General features: G+C 38.2%; 1 protein-coding gene across 9 annotated transcripts in view; it reads right to left on the bottom strand.

The window, feature by feature from the left end:
• Positions 1-18,225, bottom strand: part of LOC127355089 (integrin alpha-L-like) — a 31,303-nt gene extending 13,078 nt beyond the window's left edge. Inside the window, exons 1-10 of one of the 9 annotated variants that reach the window (XM_051385568.1) lie at positions 17,203-18,022; positions 15,756-15,873; positions 14,698-14,786; positions 14,443-14,525; positions 14,213-14,327; positions 13,330-13,379; positions 10,034-10,148; positions 9,801-9,931; positions 9,559-9,701; positions 9,219-9,369 (exon numbers count right to left, since the gene is read on the bottom strand). In XM_051385568.1, coding sequence (XP_051241528.1) covers positions 9,219-9,369; positions 9,559-9,701; positions 9,801-9,931; positions 10,034-10,148; positions 13,330-13,379; positions 14,213-14,327; positions 14,443-14,525; positions 14,698-14,786; positions 15,756-15,873; positions 17,203-17,251 — 1,044 coding nt within the window. In that variant the 5' untranslated portion in view covers positions 17,252-18,022. Of the gene's footprint in view, positions 1-9,218; positions 9,370-9,558; positions 9,702-9,800; positions 9,932-10,033; positions 10,149-13,329; positions 13,380-14,212; positions 14,328-14,442; positions 14,526-14,697; positions 14,787-15,755; positions 15,874-17,202 lie in introns of all 9 variants that reach the window. The other 8 variants (XM_051385575.1, XM_051385569.1, XM_051385576.1 and 5 more) reach the window with 8 other exon arrangements.
• Between the last annotated feature and the right edge of the window lie 1,227 nt (positions 18,226-19,452).

Here is a 19,452-nt window from a genome sequence, read left to right on the forward strand (position 1 = left end):
CAACACTAAAAGACTGTGTTTGTTCTGGTCACTCTTACACAAACAAAAAGTAATGGCTGGTTTAACTCCATGCTGAACCATGCTGAATTTTTCAGTTAATATCAAGTATTTAAATATCCAATATGTCTTGTTCATATTGGCAAGCCTGACAATGACTCTGAAAAAGCACCCTACAACACGCAAAAGCCCTCTGTGCCTTACTGTCTGTGCCCCAGATTTCTTTTTTTTTTCAGTTTCCTAACTGCATGTCATATCTTAACTTTCAAAGATAGAAAAAATAATCAATTCCTTCAGTCGGCACTTGTCCTGTCATGCCGGTTATCTGTGTTCAGAACATACATGTGACTGCTTGTATCCTTGACAATATTATGACCACCAGGGTGCCAAGGTGGTTATAAGGCTATGGCTGATTGGTGTATATTTAGTTAAATATTTAATCATATGATTTTATCATTAGGACTTTATAATGATTGCATAACCTATTTAATACTGTAGTTAATACATTGTATAAAATAAAATAGAATAAAATAAAATGAAATGTATGATAAGCCACACTGTTTAAGGGTAAATCTAGGCACAGTGGTGCATGTCTGAACCTGTTCAATGCCAGTGTATCTCAGGCAACTAATGACATGGCCAGCATAATTGAAATGAGCTGCTATGGGGCTTCACCAGTTCTGATGTTCCTGCAGTGCTCACTAATGCCACTGTGCAATGGCACTGATGCTTTGCTAACACACTGTAAGGTTACCCCACCTGACACTAAAGGTAGCCCTGAAAGCTCAGCACACTGCGACTTAAAGGTCTAGTGTATAACATTCTAGAGGATCTATTGGCAGAGAGGGAATATGATATTCACAGGTATGTTTTCATTAGTTTATAATCACCTGAAAATAGGAATTGTTGTGTTTTTGTTACCTTAGAAAGCGCTGTTTCAGTTCATCCTCTTCTACAGGGTCTGCCATGTTGAACCACCATGTTTCTACAGTGGCCCAGAACGAACAAACCAAACACTGGCTGTAGATAGAGCCTTCACAACTAATGCCACTAAATCCTACACACTGGTCCTTTATGAAAATACATGCACTAAAATTGAATTGTTATCTTCCAGGAAAGCAAATTATATTTATTTTATATTTATTTACAGAAACGCTGCAAGTAGGACAGGCGACAAAGGAATTCGTTTCCAGGGGACACTAAAAAGTGATGCACACAGCTGGGACACACTTATGTTTGTGACTCAGTTATTGAAGTCAGCTATGGAATATTAGCAAAAATGTACAGGTACTTTGGTGGGACAACAAGTGTGTCCCAGTGTCCCATCTGAGTCTGGCCATGTTCATCACTTTTTAATGTCCAACTATTTCCATTGTTGTCTGTTTTTGCAGCACGTTTCTGTATTTGGTTGTGTTTTTTCTAAATGCTGCCAAATTTATTTATTTTCTGAAGTTTCAAGCCATCTTACAAATAATGCATATATTTTGTCAATTTAAATGAATTGAAAGACTTTCTCTGACATTAAATTTTGGCTTTTAGGCCAGGGATTCAGAATAGCTTTTTAGTGGAAAAGTACATCAACATAACATTGAATAATTCACGATAAACACAAGACAATGCCATAGACGGTAAATTAAATTAGTGGATATAGCTTCCAGAACTGAAAAGTGAAGTTAATAGAGTTGTGACGTTCACGAACGAACCAAATCTGTTGAACGGCTCTTTAACATGAACGATGGGAACCGAGTTGCAGTTGAGAGCCGTTCTTTTTCTTTTTTTTTTTTTTTAAATCGCTGTCACGCACACAGCATGCACACACAAGCTCCTCTTTTGCTACTCCACAGAGACGGAGAGCATACCCCCAGGCTAGCTTCTTAAAAATAAACAAATATAAAAAGGAGCCAGTCTTTTAAACGGCTCTTTGAAAGGAACGCTCCTCAAGATACGGCTCCCTTCAAAGAGCCATAAATCCCATCTCTAATACCGAAGTGCCTTAAAACTGTATTCTCTCTAGCGGCCAGCAGAGGGCAACTCTACTGGTTGCAAAAATAAATCCGACTGTGTAAGCATACGGGAAAATAACCCTACTTCTCAATTGATTTATTACCCCAATAAACACTTTCCTAATAAGTTTATGGACTCCATGGACTTCTTCTGCACTGCCAAGTCATTCTGTAAATGATGGTCCCATTTTACTTTTTAGTAGTTTAGTTTTAGTTTATTTTGCCACCCTCATCATTTAAACACACACACTTTGGATGCTATTATGGTTGAATTTTGGAATTTACATTGGCCAGATGAGACTGTTGAGCTTCACTGTCTACTCCATGTTATAGCCTACCTTTTTTCACAACTTTAGACAGCGCTGTTTTCCACTTTGGAGATTAACGTTGGAATTACTTTTGGTGATTGTGATTAATCTTGCCTTATAGTCAGTAAGAGTTACCATGTTTTGTGCACTTTCAACATTATATATTTTTGATATATATAATAACATCTGTGTTCTGTACAAACATATTAATTTGTTATTCTAGAAAATTCTACAGTGATGTTTCATAAAATAACTGTCTTCCAAATGTTTGCAGTTGCACCACAAATTGATGGCAAGTTCTTTTGCTTTTTTAAATTTTTTTGTGTGTAAAAATGATATTATTGAATGAATTTGAAGATTTTCCGAGACAGTGTCATTGAAACCACTTGAAAACACAGAAATATATCAGGCAATAAGTCAAAAATGTAGGTATAAACCAGCACACATCCTGATTGAAATCAGCAAAATAAAAAGAGCCCTCACAAGTTCAAAGTTTTTCCTTTTGTTGCTATCTATTGTTAAACAGCACAGACATTGCAACTTTAACAATAACAAATGAATAGTAATATAATGATTATTTCACTTCATCACAGGTATGGTTTTATTCAGAGTAATTTCAGTTCTTGTCCTTTTGACCCACTCTTCCAGCCATGCTTCTCTCTTGCTGTTTGTCAGATGTGCATACTTGAAATCAGTCTCAGGTTCAACAATGAAGGTTTCATTATTCAACATCACTTTTGAAAGGGAACCTGTAAGAGAGTTGTAACTTCTGTTTAGGTCACTTAAAAATGAAGCAATGAAGAAAGAAGTGGTCATGCAGACAGAACAAACTAAATTCTTGTTATTTTTGCATTTGTTTTTCCTTTTTCTTTAGATTCCTCCAGACAACTCTTATTAAACTGATTAAACAACTACATCTATTCAAATACTGACCACACAGACACCTTCTGCTGTAGTCACTGTACATACTATACCTCAACAACTGTCTGCCTTATGCTGTCCACGTTCAGGACGACACTCGCACTCTCGCTGTCAATTTGGAAGAAGTTTAGTCTGATGCTGATGGGTGATAGTGTGTCATCTACACATTTCTGCAAGAAAAGAAGAAGAGTCATCTGCATATTGTTGAAGAAACTTTCAAAAAGCACAAAGATTAAAATGGTGGATAAATTTAGAAATTTGGCCTCTGTTGATGTAAGGAGAGATAGATAATAGACAGCTTGGCGATATCCAACACTTATAAACGTGAATATGTTCCTCTGAAGAACCTCCATACTGGCATGTAGATGGTGTAGGGGAAGCAGGTGTTTTTATCTCGCAGCTCGTAGGTCGAGGTAAGATTCCTAGCTTTCTCATCAGTCTGACTGAAGAAACCTCGATGTGTTTGTCTCATCGGATCCACGTCGAGGATGTACGAGATGTTTAGTCCTGAGCTGATGGCCCCTGCAAAGTCATCCAAATTGATTAAATGAGCCAGAAACATTGCCCCTCTCCTTATCTTTGAACTCTCCATATATCAGAATATTCCAACCAGTGTGTTTTTTAATAAAGATCTGCCAAATAAACAGTTATTACAGCCACTGAATGAATGAACAGCTCTGTGGCTGATGCAAAAATAAATTTGATCAGATAATGCTACAGCCTCATATGTACTGTGAAATCAACATAGCCAAGAGTGTTTGCTACAGAGCCCCCTTTTCTCACCCCTTACCTCACCCATATAGTTTTTGTACATTCTCTTATTGGGTCAGGTCCCTACCTGCTTTACTCTTTGTTATTTCTACCATTTCAAAGCATGCTGTTAAGGTAACGCTTGGTAGATTGTCATCTGTGTTGCCCAGACAGTCAAATTCCTTAGTGTTTATCTTCTCGGGTTGAAAAGAAAGATGAGCCATGACATTAACAACAGGTCTGGACCTGAAAGACATTGATTAAAAATGTATTATTAAGACACAGGATGATGGTATACTAATGCATGAAGAAAGGGTAAACAAGCCTCACAACACCAGTGCATGATTCACTTCTCTCTTTATGTTCTGGGAAAGCCATGGCTAAATTAGTGACTGATGACATTTTTGGTTTATTTTGTAAAATACACTATTAACATATATATTTATTTTTATTGGATAGAGACAGCTGAAGATCGTCAGGAAGGGGGGGCAGAGAGAGGGGGGATGACAAGCAGCAAAGGGCCACAGGTCGGATTTGAACATAGGCCGCTGCAGCAACTCTGTACATGGGTCTCCAGCTCTACTGACTGAGCTAACAGGACACCCTATTAACATATATTCCCATACAATATCCATACCTTAAGACAACAGCTGTGCCCTGTGATCCGATCACAATATTTGGGAGTCCGTCCTCTCCAAGGTCGGTGTCCTCATCAATGGCCTGTCCAAAGAATCTGAGCCCAGGCTTTATTTTCTGTCCCAGAATTCTCTGGAATAACAGAAGTTTGACAGCTGAAACAGTGGGTGATTGGCACAAATATCTGAAGGTACTTAACAGAGAGGAGACGGAGTTATTTTGGAGGACGGTCTTTGATGGTGGTCGGTTTTTGAAAGAAAATACGAGCATTATTAAAACAAAAGCTGAATTATTTAGTGCTAGAATTTAATATGTTACTTGCACAACTATTTATTTATTCGTTACAGATTGCCATTCCTGATGATGGTCAAAAAAGGGTGGTTTCAGAGTTGTAATCTAATTCTGATCTATTGGCCAATTGTGCTGATATTGTTGATAATCTACTGACTGATGTGGAAATGTATCTTTTTTGCTTGACTGCTGCATGGTCAACAGTCAAGCAATCTGTTTTCTTATCTAGAAGCAATCTTTTTTTTCTGAATGTCAGGTTTTCTCTGTCTCACCTGACTGAAAGTGCTGTGTATCCCTCTCTGTCTGTCACCAAGGTAGATGTACACAGCCCCCCCATTATCATCCTCAAGAGGGGCTCCAACAGCAACATCTCTAAGTCCATCTCCATTCAGATCTGCAAGACTGGATATGGTGGTGCCAAATCTGCCCATGGATGGTGCCGTCACATTCAGTTCCCTTTTCAGTTGTATCTATAGGAAATAAGAATATAAGTTTATTGATTAAGACAACACATACATTAAGTTTCTCCCTGTAACCTCATTAAAGCTCAAACACAGTCACAGCCCACCTCATCAGTCAGTGTGTAGACGTATATCTGGCCCTCTCTCTTCTCCTGAGGCTGGTAAAACAGTGGAGCTCCCACCAGCAGGAAGTCGGTGTTACCGTCTGAATTGACGTCTACTGAGCACAGTTCTGCACCAAAGTAGGAACCAGTCTGAAAAATGTGTGGGATACAAATGAGGATTTTTATCATTCAAGTTAAAAAAAGATACACTAAAGTGTATAGTGTAAGAGTGATTTTCATGTCATCCAATTTGAAAAATGCTGCCAGTGCAAGGAAGTTCTCTGGTTTCCTCTCTGAAACCACTGAACTAATGCGCCTTTGCACATTTCCATAAAGGTGCAACATACAACATCTCTAAATACAAAAAAGAAAGAAGAAAAAAAAAAAAGTCATGCAGTAGAATTGTTCAAAGAAATCAGCTTGATTTCTTCAATGTATTCAGGGTCCAGCAGCTTGTCAAAGAAGTCAGTTAACTGAGTTTATATGAGTAAGACTAAAATGAAATTCTAGGTTTTTCTGAGCAAAGTTATCTCAGAGGTGAAAGTAAACCTGCCTCTTGGACAGTCTCCTGTTATTCAAGTAGAAAACTAGCTTCAGGAGAAATGTCCTAAAAATTATACAGAATGGTGGCATAACTAAAATGCTTTTTAAACATGCAATGGAAGATTGAGGTTCAAACATGCTAAGCATATCAGGTCCAGTATGCAACTTCTACAGTGTAATGTAGAAACTTGAAGCCACCAGTGCACATCCACTGAGAATGGACTTTACAGTGTAGTAGGAGACATTTTGTGTCCAGCAGGAAAACTAAATCAACACATATATACTGTATATATATTTTAATGTGGAAATTATACTATTTTGTAGAAAAACACATCAGACATACATTATTGTTCCAAGCAAACTATATCTCTCAACAAATGCCCAGAGGGGATCTTTACTGAATTATTTCCATTCAGAATATGTATGATAAACCAAATTTGAAAAAACTTCCCCAAGACAGTTACCAACCTGGTCCCCCTTTATTCTTTGCTCTGTGATCCAGTTCTTGCATTCAAGTCTGAAAAGTACGACCTGTCCTGTGTGCTCAAATCTTGGTGCACCCGCAAAATATAGTGGAGCCTTATTCTTCTCTCCAACAGAAATGGAGTATCCTGCAACAGTGTCAGTCACATATGATATAATCTGCTAAATGTTCACTCTCATCAGGTTATAAATCAGGTTAAGAGGTTATAATGCAGTAATGGAAGTGTTCAGATTCTAAAATTATGTTGATTCTTAAGGAAGTGCCCTTTGTTTTCGGACATGTTTAGCCCCCCTGAATATTGTCATGTAGACGTGTTCAGGGCGGGACTCTTATCAAACATGAGAAGTTTCGTTGAGATTGGACCATGTACACTGAAGTTATGACAACTTCCTGTTTATGGCGAGTCGTTGAAATTCGACGCCACGCCATAGGCAACATAGTTCAACAGAATTGACCGCTAATGACTCTTTCGCACGGTCAATAAAGAAGCACATAATCTGAAAATGAATAAATAACTTTATGTACAATACCCATATAAGAGTCATTGTGGATCTGTGGATCTTCAATTTGTGTTTGGATTTTTCCTTGAATCGCTTGGAGAGAACCACGCCAAATGTTTGATCCTACTGAACCCAGAATCAAGGTATCCTGTTGACAGAAAAGTGCAGGTCAGGTGACAGATCAACTGCTTTACAGATATCAAAGAGTCATGCTCACAGTCATCAGACTTTTCTTTCCCTTAGGCATGGGGGGTATGGATCCCTATGAAGATGATGTCACACACATACTTTATAAAGGATTTAATTCAATGTTAAAGACCTTGTTTACCCTGTTTGCAGTTTACAGGTTTAATGTTGGTCTGTTAGGAAACAGCTTTTTATTGTTCTAAAGCCAATAAATGTACTGATTGTTGAATTGTTGGTAGTTTATACTCTGCTGTAAACATATAAGATGCCATACTTCTGTTACACTTCTTACAGAGTAGCTACTCAAGGCATATTTGTAATTGTAATTTCAAATAGAAGTCTGGGACTAGGGTAACCAGATCACAACAAACCAGATTTGTGTGTTATAATGTGAAACATGTTACCAATACTAAAAGGTAGTCTGGAATATCTGATACAAAATCTAACAAACTTGAAGAATAAAGATTTCTATTCTGCCCTTTAGTGCATACAGTATCTACAGCAAGCTTTGCTGCCCTGTGGTTGAATCTTTTAGTATGTGAGGGAATTAACAAACATATTTTATTTGAATAAACTTCCCTAACTCCCATGCTAAGTAAATGCAGTAGGCATTAAAAGGAAGTTTCTTCTTATGGTCTTATGCCACCAGGTTCACCCAGCTCTTAGTAGTTTCCTAGTCTTTGTTACAGCAGCATTTCCCTTTCTTTGTGGTAGTTTCCATCATTGCCTAAATCTGCACAGCTTGTGATTTGCAATATTCTCAGTTGGGACAGATTCTGAGCATCAAACAGCCACATGCCAGGAAACCCTATCTGGGACCTGTATTATTATCTATACATTATTGATACCATACTGACAGGTCAAATGTTGGTGCTAAAATTAATGGTCCAAATTTCAAATCTGTAAAATTTTTAATTTGTCAAGATTTTTTTTTTTCAACTTTACTCACCTTGAAGAAGGCAGCACCAAATCCAGTCTGAGACATTTCATTACGAAGGTCTTCTGCCCGAGCCACTTTGGAGCCTAAATATAAAGGCATAGTAACATTTAACTGACTGTTGCAGGGGCACACCAGGAAGATAAGCATGCTTTTCATGACTACATTATTTCACAAAGAGATATAAAATAATAATAAAAGATTACCTTCCATTTGAAAGATCTTTTTTTGAAAGTTTTGCAGTACTCCTGTGAGTCCGTCATAGTTCTGAATTTTGAAGGCATTTTTGTCTTTTGGTTCTGAAGCAATGGCCTTAAATTTAGCCAGATTAGCAGCTTTGACCTGAAACCAGAATGCTGCTTTAAGCATTATGAAGTACCTCAAAGTCTAAAGTGTAAACAGTTTATACAGTTTCACCATTTAAGGGGTCACAGCACCCACAGAAACACCAAAACCAATCAAAACACACACACAAAAAAAACAGAAAATAAAGTGTAGGTAGAAAAAAACTCTAAATATTTGACATGTTCCCATGCTGGTAAAAACATGTCTGAACTTTTGTTTTTGTAGTGTCGTGGAAATTCTTCCCAAAGTTGAGAGGTGCTAAGTCTCTGAAGAACTTTCAAGCCGGTGTGATAATCAAGTCACTTTAATTCATGCTGCATGGAGAGAAGGTCACGTCGTGGATGTTCTCTCCCGACTTCCAAAATGCTCTCCCTTATATACATTTCAGTGCATCTCATTACATCACAAACAATGAAACCCCCTGTGTGTCTTGCAAATGTTACTCCTGTAAATCCAGGTCTCTCTCACCAAATGGTCCTTTGATGTGTGACTTCCCCCTGGCTCTTCCTATCATAAACTCAACCTTTTGACCAGGGGCACATCTATTTTATTACCCCCAAATCCTGTTTCTCTCCCACAGTAGTATGACTGTGTATCATCTGCGTATCAGTGAACATAATAATTCCAAGAGTTGATCTTTGAGGTATACCACATGTGATTATTTTTAGAATAAATGAATTGATCAACAGATAATTGTCTATTGGACAAATCAGGCAGAATAATGAGACACATTATAACACATCATAGCTTACCCCAATGACAAAACGAATTATGTTTTTATCATCATATCTTTTAATAATTCCATATTTGTCACTATCACTGGGATCTCCATCTGTGATTAGTACCACAACTTTAGTTGCATCAGGAGAGGCGCCTGCATCTGGGTTTTCTAAGATTCCTTCCCTGAAAGAAATGTAACAGTATTTGTGATGTTCAGAATATACAAAAGATAATTTATGAATAAATTAACATTACTTCAAAAATAAGACACTCTCTAAATCTTACAGTTATACTTTGGCAGTTGTTCAATTATTTTAAATGTTATTCAGTTGTTGAATTTGAGAACTATTTGTTTAATGTGAGTGAACTTACAACACAAATTTGAGTGCTCTGTGTGTGTTAGTAAGACTCCTCAGATGTACTTCTCCCATTAGTTTATCGAGAGCACTACCAGCTTGATAGTCATTGAAGTCAAACACTTTCCTGTAATCTGAGGAAAACTGAACTGCTGCAAACTGAAAAAAGCAGACAACATAACACAGTATTCATATGATATTATGTAAATATAATACAACAAATAAATCAATGTTTATATGTTGCAGTAGTGCAGTGACCTTGATTGATATGTTCAGAAAGCTGTTCATTATATCCACTATGAAATCTTTATTTTTGTTGAACTCTGATTCAGTCATACTCGCTGATCCATCAAATAGAAAGACGAGGTCCACTGTCTTTTGTATGCATTCTGAAAAAACATACAGAGTGAAAGTTTGTAAAGAATATTTAGTCAGAACAAACACATTGTGATCACAGAGTGAGATGTTCACACTCTCTAAATGTCTTTTACCTTGGAGAACCGGTGTGAAAGAGGAGATCTGCTTAAGGTCATCTGTCATCTTGTAACACACACTGTTCACATAGGAGTTCTCATTGCATTCATGAGCTACACTTGGACTGCAAATCTAGATCACATCATAGCAGAGGTCAATAAACTTAAGCATGTTAAGCAACTTAGCATGTTAGTTATTGGTGCTAATAACACTTGCTAATTAGCACCAAAGTACGGCAGAGACTGATGGTTATATCATTGGTGCTGCAGGATCATAAACAAAAGTAAAATCAAATTAAAAGTTTGACCTGATGGTGGCACAGATTATCATCCTGAAGGGGAACATTAATGTCAGTACTACATTTCAAGGCAATATATCCACTGCTGCCAGCCAAGCCATGTAACTTCCGGTTTAGCCCTCCATTAACCCTAATGAGAATAATATTATTCAATCAAGCGGCTAGTCTAGACTTTGTTGGATTGACTGGATAAAATTCTGATAGTCAAACGAGTCATTCTGCGGGGTTTGTGAAGATGTTGTATCCCAAATTTACAGCTGTTTCTATATAACGTAAGCTTACGGGAATAAGCATTTTTGTGCATCACATGATGGACACCATTTTCAATCTCCAGAGCTATGACTCTCCAGGTAATTTCTTTTTTCCATTATAATTCATCATTTCAGGTGTGGCGACACTGGAAAGAAGTCAGTGACATGAAGCAGCATGGGGCAGCGCGTACATGCTCTCTTCGCCGTCATCCGGCGCCGGGGTGTTTTAACTTTAAGTGCCGGTAACACTTAGGGCGTTTTCACACCTAAAAGTCCGGACCAAGGTCTGGACCAGCGTTCGTGTTTAATTACATTGTATACATTTGATCCCGTTATTTTCGCTTTCACATAGTAATTTTGCTAGCGCACTAAAGAACTTTCCGTGACATACCTACGGCGTGTTGTTTTTTGTAATAATTGATTCATTCTAACACCTAAGGTAGTACACTATAGACCCCTTCAATGTTTGTAAACATCGAACGCCTAGGTTGGGTGCGCGCGCAGCATGGGGTCAGAAAAACGTCGCGGCTAATAGACTGGCATATTGTGTCAAGGTATTCACGGTCTTTGTCACCACAGGACCGGGAACAGTACCATAATAAACTTGTTTTAGCTAATGGCCAATTGTCTGCCTGACCCCGAGCTCCTAACAGAATGGGTAGACAACGTTAGCAAGCGGCCAGATATTCACTGGCCCGCCATATACAAAAACTTAAAGTCTACAAATCGCTAGACGCTTATAATTACGTAGTCTGTGGGCATGTCCAGACGATTTTATATAGCGATATAGGCGATGACTTTTGTGTGTTAAAAGCGGAGGTTTTACCGAGCCAGCACCAAGGGAAAAACACCTCTATGTACCAAGCCTGGGTTGTGATCAACAAGCGGGAAGGCTTCTTCTTCTTTAGTTCTTTAGTGCGCTAGCAAAATTACTATGTGAAACCGAAAATAACGGGCCTGCGTGGCAGAGTAAGTATTTATCATTGGAGACGGATGCACTGTAGACTGATTTCCTTGACTTGATGGGTTTATTTCCATAGAAAACCCTGTTGCACTAATACATTCCATATACACCTACTATTAAACTTCATTGCACTTGCTCTCAGTTCAACATAACATAGCATAATCTAGCCCAGTCGCTGCTAGCTTCCCTCTTCTCTGCTCTGCGTCAATAACAAGTGTAGCCTCCACACAATACCAGTCTGCTTTTCATTTCAGACAGAGCCAGTTAATCCATCATTCGTTAGTTTTCCTCGTTAATCCATCATTCTTTCGTGTGAGAAAGGTGTCCTTGCGCTGTCACAACTACTAATCACTTGTACCCTGCATCCATCACCTTTCCTCCAGGGTAGCTAACTTACTGCTAAACTAAACTTGTGTCTGTCATTTTACCAGTTCTTGTGGAGATGCGTGGAAATCGTGTCAGTGCGTGATGAGGTCAAAGGAAAAAATAAATAAATACTCTGACATGTCATTAAGACACATAACACACGGTTAGAACAGCCCACGACCCAACAAGTAGGCATTCTTGGTGATAAACTCTCTGGTTTCAATGGGACAACACACAATTCAACGGGATAGAATGACCTTTCTGACCCCGACAGGTGCGAACCCTGAATTTTCCTGTGACGTGAACCGTGAAGGGCAGCAGGTGGTGCTCTAGTGCTGCTGTTGATCCATAAGGAGACTGTTGCTACAAGCTCTGCACATGCGCAGCTCGGAAATAAACAAGCTCTGGCATGAGCAAGACGCTAACTGTCATCATCTCTCTGACAATCCACAGGTACTGAAAAATATTTTTTCTATCTTAAGCTTGAATCGGTATAATATGTGAACGCATCATAAATTGTTTTGTAATGTGTAACATGATTTGAGAAGTGGGTTGAGTGTAATTAGTTTGGTTTTGTAGATGATTGTTCAGACGAGTGTTGTCATGCTTTGTAGTTTGGTTATGAACTTTTTTACACAGTAGTTTTCTAAGTGCAAATTTACTGACATTAGCATACTGTAACAAGAGGAAAGATGTTTTAAATGGTGTTTAGAGTATTAGTCAGCCGCAGTGTGTAAACTGTGATGAGAAAGATTTCATGTTAAAGTTAGTTTCACTTTGTGTGCAAGCGCGGGAAAAAGAGTATAAGAATGTTGGGAAAGGCTTTGTGTATGTTACGTTAGTGCTAAATGCTTGTTAGCAGGATTGTATATGTTAATTAATGAGTGAATGAAGGTTATAGAATAATTGTGTCTTTTAAGTTAGTATTTTGATACATATTAGTATTTTAAGTTAAGCCAATTTTGTTATTTGTAACGTGTTACCCTTATTTTGAATTAATTTAAACTTGTTTTAATTTAGACAAAAGGTTTTATATTATTTATTGTAGTTACATCATTTGTTGTTTAGTTTGTGGAATATTTTGGTATGATTTTGACATGCACTTAAATCAGAAAGTTAGAAATGTGACTGGTAATTGTTTGTGAATGTGTCAGAAATAAACAAGCTCTGGCATGAGCAAGACGCTCACTTTGGTCATCTCTCTGTCAATCCACAGTTTATATTGGCTACACAGTGCTCCCTAGCCTGTGTAATCCTTGCTGCTGGTCCAGATTTCCCCTAGGTCTGGTGCCGGTAACATTAAATTGTGGGAGGGGAAATTAAGCTTCTGCTTGGACAGGGTAATGACTGACTATACTGTGTTGTTAAGGGTAAAACATGTCAACTTTGATTGTGTTTAGAATGTCATGAGTTGATAACAATGACTTTACTCACCTTGTAGAGGACACTGGATCCAATGTCTCCTGCCTGAGCCACTTCAGGGCCTAAACATGAGACAGAAGTAGTTCATGTTAAATTAGAGGGGCACACATGGTAAGATAACATGTTAGAAAAAAAGACTTGAACATCACCTTCCATTTTACAGATCTTTTTTTGAAGGTTTTCTAGTATTCCTGTGAGTCCGTCATAGTTCTTAATTTTGAAAGCATTTTTGTCTTTTGGTTCTGAAGCAAAGGCCCTGAATTTACCCAGATTAGCATCTTTGACCTGAAACCAAAATGCTGCGGGAAATTATGAAGTACCTCCAAATCTAATGGGGCCAATGGATCTATTTTCCAGAAGCAATATCTAATTTTCCTAAACACTGAATGTTTCTGTCAGCTGGATCGAGACCTGATTTATTTCTTGTTCAGAATGAGATGTGGTTAGGTTGCTTTTCATGGTGGAAAGGGTGGGGAAAAAGTTGGGTAGAGGGTCATTTGGGGAAGCTTTTAAGAACAGTACAGCTAAATTATACAATAAAAGCATAAATGGAATAACATTGTGCCAGTAGGGATATATCAATGTATTACTGACCTAAACCAGTGAGTCTCTCTCCTCTCTCTCTCTCTCTCTCTCTCTCTCTCTCTCTCTCTCTCTCTCTCTCTCTCTCTCTCTCACTCACACACAAACAAACACACACGTATCATATCACAGCTTACCGCAATGACAAAGCGAATTATGCTTTTGTCATCATATATAGTGAGGACAAACTAATAAAAAAATAAATCAATAAATAATGGTAATAATATTTTAAACATTATTGTATTCCAAGACAAGGACAAGGACAACATGTCCTCCAACCAGAGTTTGTTTACACTCTCTAAATGTGTTTTACCTTGGAAATCAGGTGTGAAAGAGGAGATCTGCTGAAGATTATCTGGCATATTGTAACATACTTTACTCTGGCTTGAGTTCTCATAACAGTCATGGATGACACTTGGACTGCAAACCTAGATCAGATCATAAATGATGAAAGAAATTTGATTCATCTCATTGAACTTAAATTCCACAGACAAACCATAGTTTTGATTTGATCTCACTTATTGAGCTTTGTGATTTTCTTACAGTGAATTGGGAGCGTCTGGAGTCTTCAGCTATAGACAGGCCAAAGTGGTTGATGGGTATTGTTGTATCTGTGAGAGAAATGTCTGTGACAATAGCATCTGATTAGTACTATTCATAATACAAATACCATCATTTGGAAACGTGACTTTCCTGCACATACAGTTTGTCATCCATCTGTATTTCAACATTGTTGGAAACTGTAGCTTTTTATGTTTTAATTGTGTAATATTAATGTTACAAAACATATTTATGTACCTGGAATAATGAGGCACTGGTGGGTTTGGTTTGTATCAGATTTGCATGTTTCTTCGGATCCCTGTAGCTGCTGGGGTCCAGTGAGTATTCTGTGGATGAGTTCAACAAACATGGTAATAGTAATGGACTCCATGTACACCAGGGCCTGAACAATGTATATGCACAAAAACCACATATGTTATGTGATGATATGTTGCAGTTAATGATCTGTTCAATTTATCCTCAAGTGAAGCACTTTGTAAAGTCTATTTTAAGATGATGATTTACAGGTACATGTAATGGATTAATGGTACAGGCATTATGTCAGGTGGGCAATGACGTCCAGATGCCTGGCCATTTTCATGTGGTCACATGGAGGCCACAGAAGGAGACAGGGTCGTCATGACTCAGCTGCCCAGCACCCCCGAAACTCAGCTGCCCAGCACCCCAGAAACTCAGCTACTCAGTACCACAGAGACTCAGCTACTCAGTACCACAGAGACTCAGCTACTCAGTACCACAGAGACTCAGCTACTCAGTACCACAGAGACTCAGCTACTCAGTACCACAGAGACTCAGCTACTCAGTACCCCAGAGACTCAGCTACTCAGTACCACAGAGACTCAGCTACTCAGTACCACAGAGACTCAGCTACTCAGCACCACAGAGACTCAGCTGCCCAGTTTTTTTGCCTTGCTACTGCCTCCTGGGGAGTTCTGCCCTCACCTTCATTTGATCTTCATGCATTTCGCCTGAGATCTTCAGAGCCACTTCTGCCCTACCTCCTGGCCATCCGCCTGAGGTCCACTGTAACCCCGGTGATTCAGCTCCCCTGCCACTTGCCCCTGAGAATATGACCCAACTCTATGGATTGATATATAATTTATGACATCTGATCTTATTGTAAACCGAAGCACGTCGAGTACAAACTAATAGGAACCATGTGTTGAAATGTATGCCATATTGTTGAATGGAATTTTTTCTGTACTACAAAAATAATGAACATCAAGAGTTGATGTGAGTAATAATAGCGGGGTTTTGTAATTACCAGCAAGCCCCCACTGAAACACAGCACTTACCCTTCGTTCCTACCAGAGATGATTTGAAGCACTTTGTTTCTGAAGAAATCTTTTTGATCTGTTGTATAGACGTGGGGGGTTGTTGTATCAATGTTGAAAGCCAAAGATACAGAAATGGCTGCAAATTGTGAAAATAAATGACCACATCCAGCATGTTAGCAAAATTTAATCTAATGTAAAGATTTTGTTAATAAATTGTCATCATTTCAGAACCCTGCTAATGCTAACTAAAAATACAACTACTGGGACACTTTGGTGGTAAAATAAGCTGTCAGTGGCAGCTATAAAAGGTTTTTAAAGCAATACTCTTTCTTTAATTAACTGTGTAAAAAAAAGGGAGTGCTGATATCAGTAATTCCTGGCAGTCATATTGTTCAATAACAAGCCATGGGTGTTGTTTTCGTCACTTCTCTTGTAGTCATTTTGTTATGAATCGAGATGGATTTCGCGATGACCTCCATGTTCTGTGGGTTGGGATTTGGGTTTTTTAGACATCCTGATTGTCGTTTTTATTTTAATTTTGTTTCAGTAAAAAAAAAGATTCATTTAAAATTGATTGCCTTTAATTGATAGTGACAGGGAAGCGGGGAGAGAGAGGGGTGATGACACACAGCAAAGGGCCACAGGTCGGATTCGGTACCCTTTTTTTTGGGTAGAATTAGTTAGTGATGGAGTCCAGAGTGTTAACCCATGATGTGGGTTGGCCTGGGGACATGATTTAGAAAAAACAAAAACAATTTAATAGATGGATCCCCCCCAATACAGTGAGTACTGCCTATGGTGTTGTTCTCAGCGCAAGCTGCTCAACAATTCACCCTCATTCAAGTGTGTATTGTTGCCTGTAGTTACAAATTGTTATGCTAGATAATGTGCTGTGGAGGTTTTAATGTTCCTGTGTGTATGTGACTGGAAGCAAATACCGTGAGTAGTGCCAGGAAGAGATAAGACTCAAGGCCATTGGGACAAAACCACCAGACTTCAGAGCTCTCATTAAACTGCAGGCTCATCAAACCTTGGACCTTGAACTTGTGTTTTTTATTTAGGTTTAGCAACCCCCATTTTGACAGATGATTACACGACAATTGGTTCGTGATGAGTGTAAAACGAAAGGTTAATAATGATAGACTGAAAAAAAAAATACAACAGAGGAGAATTTGGAAGAAAAATAAACACAAAGATCTAACACATATATTACTCATCAATAGTTAGTTTTCAATTATTACAGACTAGAGGTCAAGACACATTTTATATGAAAAAAGCATGTTGAATTAAAAATACTCTGCTCAGGAGGACTTCTTAAATCCTGTCTTGATTTTAGCCCGTAGATCCCCAACAAAGCAACAAATTCAATGTTTCTGACAGACACAGGTTACCACCCTCAACTCCTTCCCTGACACATAAAGCATCCCTTTAGATTTGCTTTTGTAGATATTGTTTTAGATCTTACCAACAGCCATTATGCAGTGGAGCCACACTATGTGATGCATCTTTTTCATTAGTCTTCTCCGGACTAAGGGACTAAATGAAAGTGCTTAAAGGGGAAGGACTGGTCAGAAAAGGGGGAGGGCATTGTAATTTTGTTTACTGACTTATTTGGGGGAGTACTTTTTTTTCTGTATTTATATCCCTGATTCCTTCACTTTAGTACCAACATAAATGTATTGACTGAATTGAGCCAAGTGTAAGTCAGCAACAAAAACAGGATCAGCAATATTGTCCTCAGCCTTGGAGCTACGATTAGACAGAATGAAAGAGAGAGAGAGCCACAAATACACCACACTAAAAGACTGTGTTTGTTCTGGTCACTCTTACACAAACAAAAATATACTTTTTACTCTGTGTCTCAGTGATGGCTGGTGTAACTCCAGAATATTGAATTATTTGGTTAATGTCCAGTATCTAAATGTCCATCCATTTCTTGTTCTTCATCTTCCTCAACCTATTTATAAGTTTCCACTTTCCCTCTTTCTTCCACGAAACCCTCAAAGTTGCCATTGCTTCCAGATCCCGATCCTGATAAAAATGACTAAAAAGTGTCTGTGTCTATAACCATTTTTGACTTTGACCTGCCTACGTGCCTCACCCTGTTGGATTTCTTTGTATCTGGACACATTCAACCTATGTGTGTCATGTCTTCCTCTCTGTTGCCAAAAACCTGAATAATTAAAAAGGAAATTGTCAGTGTATTACTGGATGATATTATACATTGATATGTTATCATTAGGACTTTGTAATGATTGTATAGCCTATTTAATACTGTAGTTAATGCATTTAAAAAGTAAAAAGAATAAAATAAAATTAAATTTATGTTAGGAGTACGCAGCCACACTATTTAAGGGTATATCTAGGCACAGTGGTGCATGTCTGAACCTGTTCAATGCCAGTGTATCTCAGGCAACTAATGACATGGCCAGCATGTTTGAAATGAGCTGCTATGGGGCTTCACCAGTTCTGATGTTCCTGCAGTGCTCACTAATGCCACTGTGCAATGGCACTGATGCTTTGCTAACACACTGTAAGGTTACCCCACCTGACACTAAAGGTAGCCCTGAAAGCTCAGCACACTGCGACTTAAAGGTCTAGTGTATAACATTCTAGAGGATCTATTGGCAGAGAGGGAATATGATATTCACAGGTATGTTTTCATTAGTTTATAATCACCTGAAAATAGGAATTGTTGGGTTTTCATTAGCATAGAATAAGCTGTTTCTTTCCACAGAGGGAGCAGGTTCTCTTCCGTGGAGTCCGCCATGTTTCTACAGTAACCTAAAATGGACAAATTGAACACTGGCTCCAGATAGACTTTCTGTGTTTTTCAGTAGTTTGGCAGCCACCCTGTTTTATCCTACATGTAATGGTTGTAATCTGCAACTTCACCACTAGATGTCACTAATCCTACACACATGCAACAGACAAAACCAAAACTAATTATGAAAACACCCTCAAAGATTGAAGAACACATGTGCAGCATTTAGACAAATGCTGTAAAGTTACAAAACATAAAGGGACAAAGAAATACAGAAATGCTGCAAGTAGCGCAGACAGCAACTGACATATTTTTGCAGCATGTTTTTATATTTGGTTCTGTTTTCTGTATTGTGAAATTGATGTATTTTGTGTAGCTGCAGGCCATTGTAGATATAATGCACATTATTTTGTATGATTTCACATAAAATTAGTTCACGGCCCCAGTTGTTAGTTTCAATCATGATGTTCTTTTGTAAATGATGATCCCATTTTAGTAAAATAGACGATAAACAAGAGTATGCTTTAGGGTCTGGCTATCATGTGATTGACAAGTTGCTGCCACGGCAACCTTAATCAGGATAGAGGCCTAGCAATGTGTATCTATGGCAGTTCCACCCTCTTGTCCAAATATGGTTCTTTCTGGTTCCCATAAACCAATATGGTGACGCCCATAATGCCAAACTGTTATATCCATTACTTTATATATGTCCATAGGCTTCAAGTTTGATTTAATCTGATCTTATTTTAAATGATTTAAATAAGATCTCTGCTGCACCTGTATGACTTGTTTACCAAAAAGTGTACTTATTTTTTTTCCCTCTGGCCTGAAATGTAAAATGTAATTTAGTAATTCATTTAGTAATCCACCCTTGTTAAAAGTACATCAATGTCGTAATCCATCATTGCCATAGTAACACTGACAAAAATAATGTTGACGCATTTTTAAATT

This window comes from Dicentrarchus labrax, unplaced genomic scaffold, assembly GCF_905237075.1.
Source record: "Dicentrarchus labrax unplaced genomic scaffold, dlabrax2021, whole genome shotgun sequence".
Classification (NCBI taxonomy): Eukaryota; Metazoa; Chordata; class Actinopteri; family Moronidae; genus Dicentrarchus; species Dicentrarchus labrax.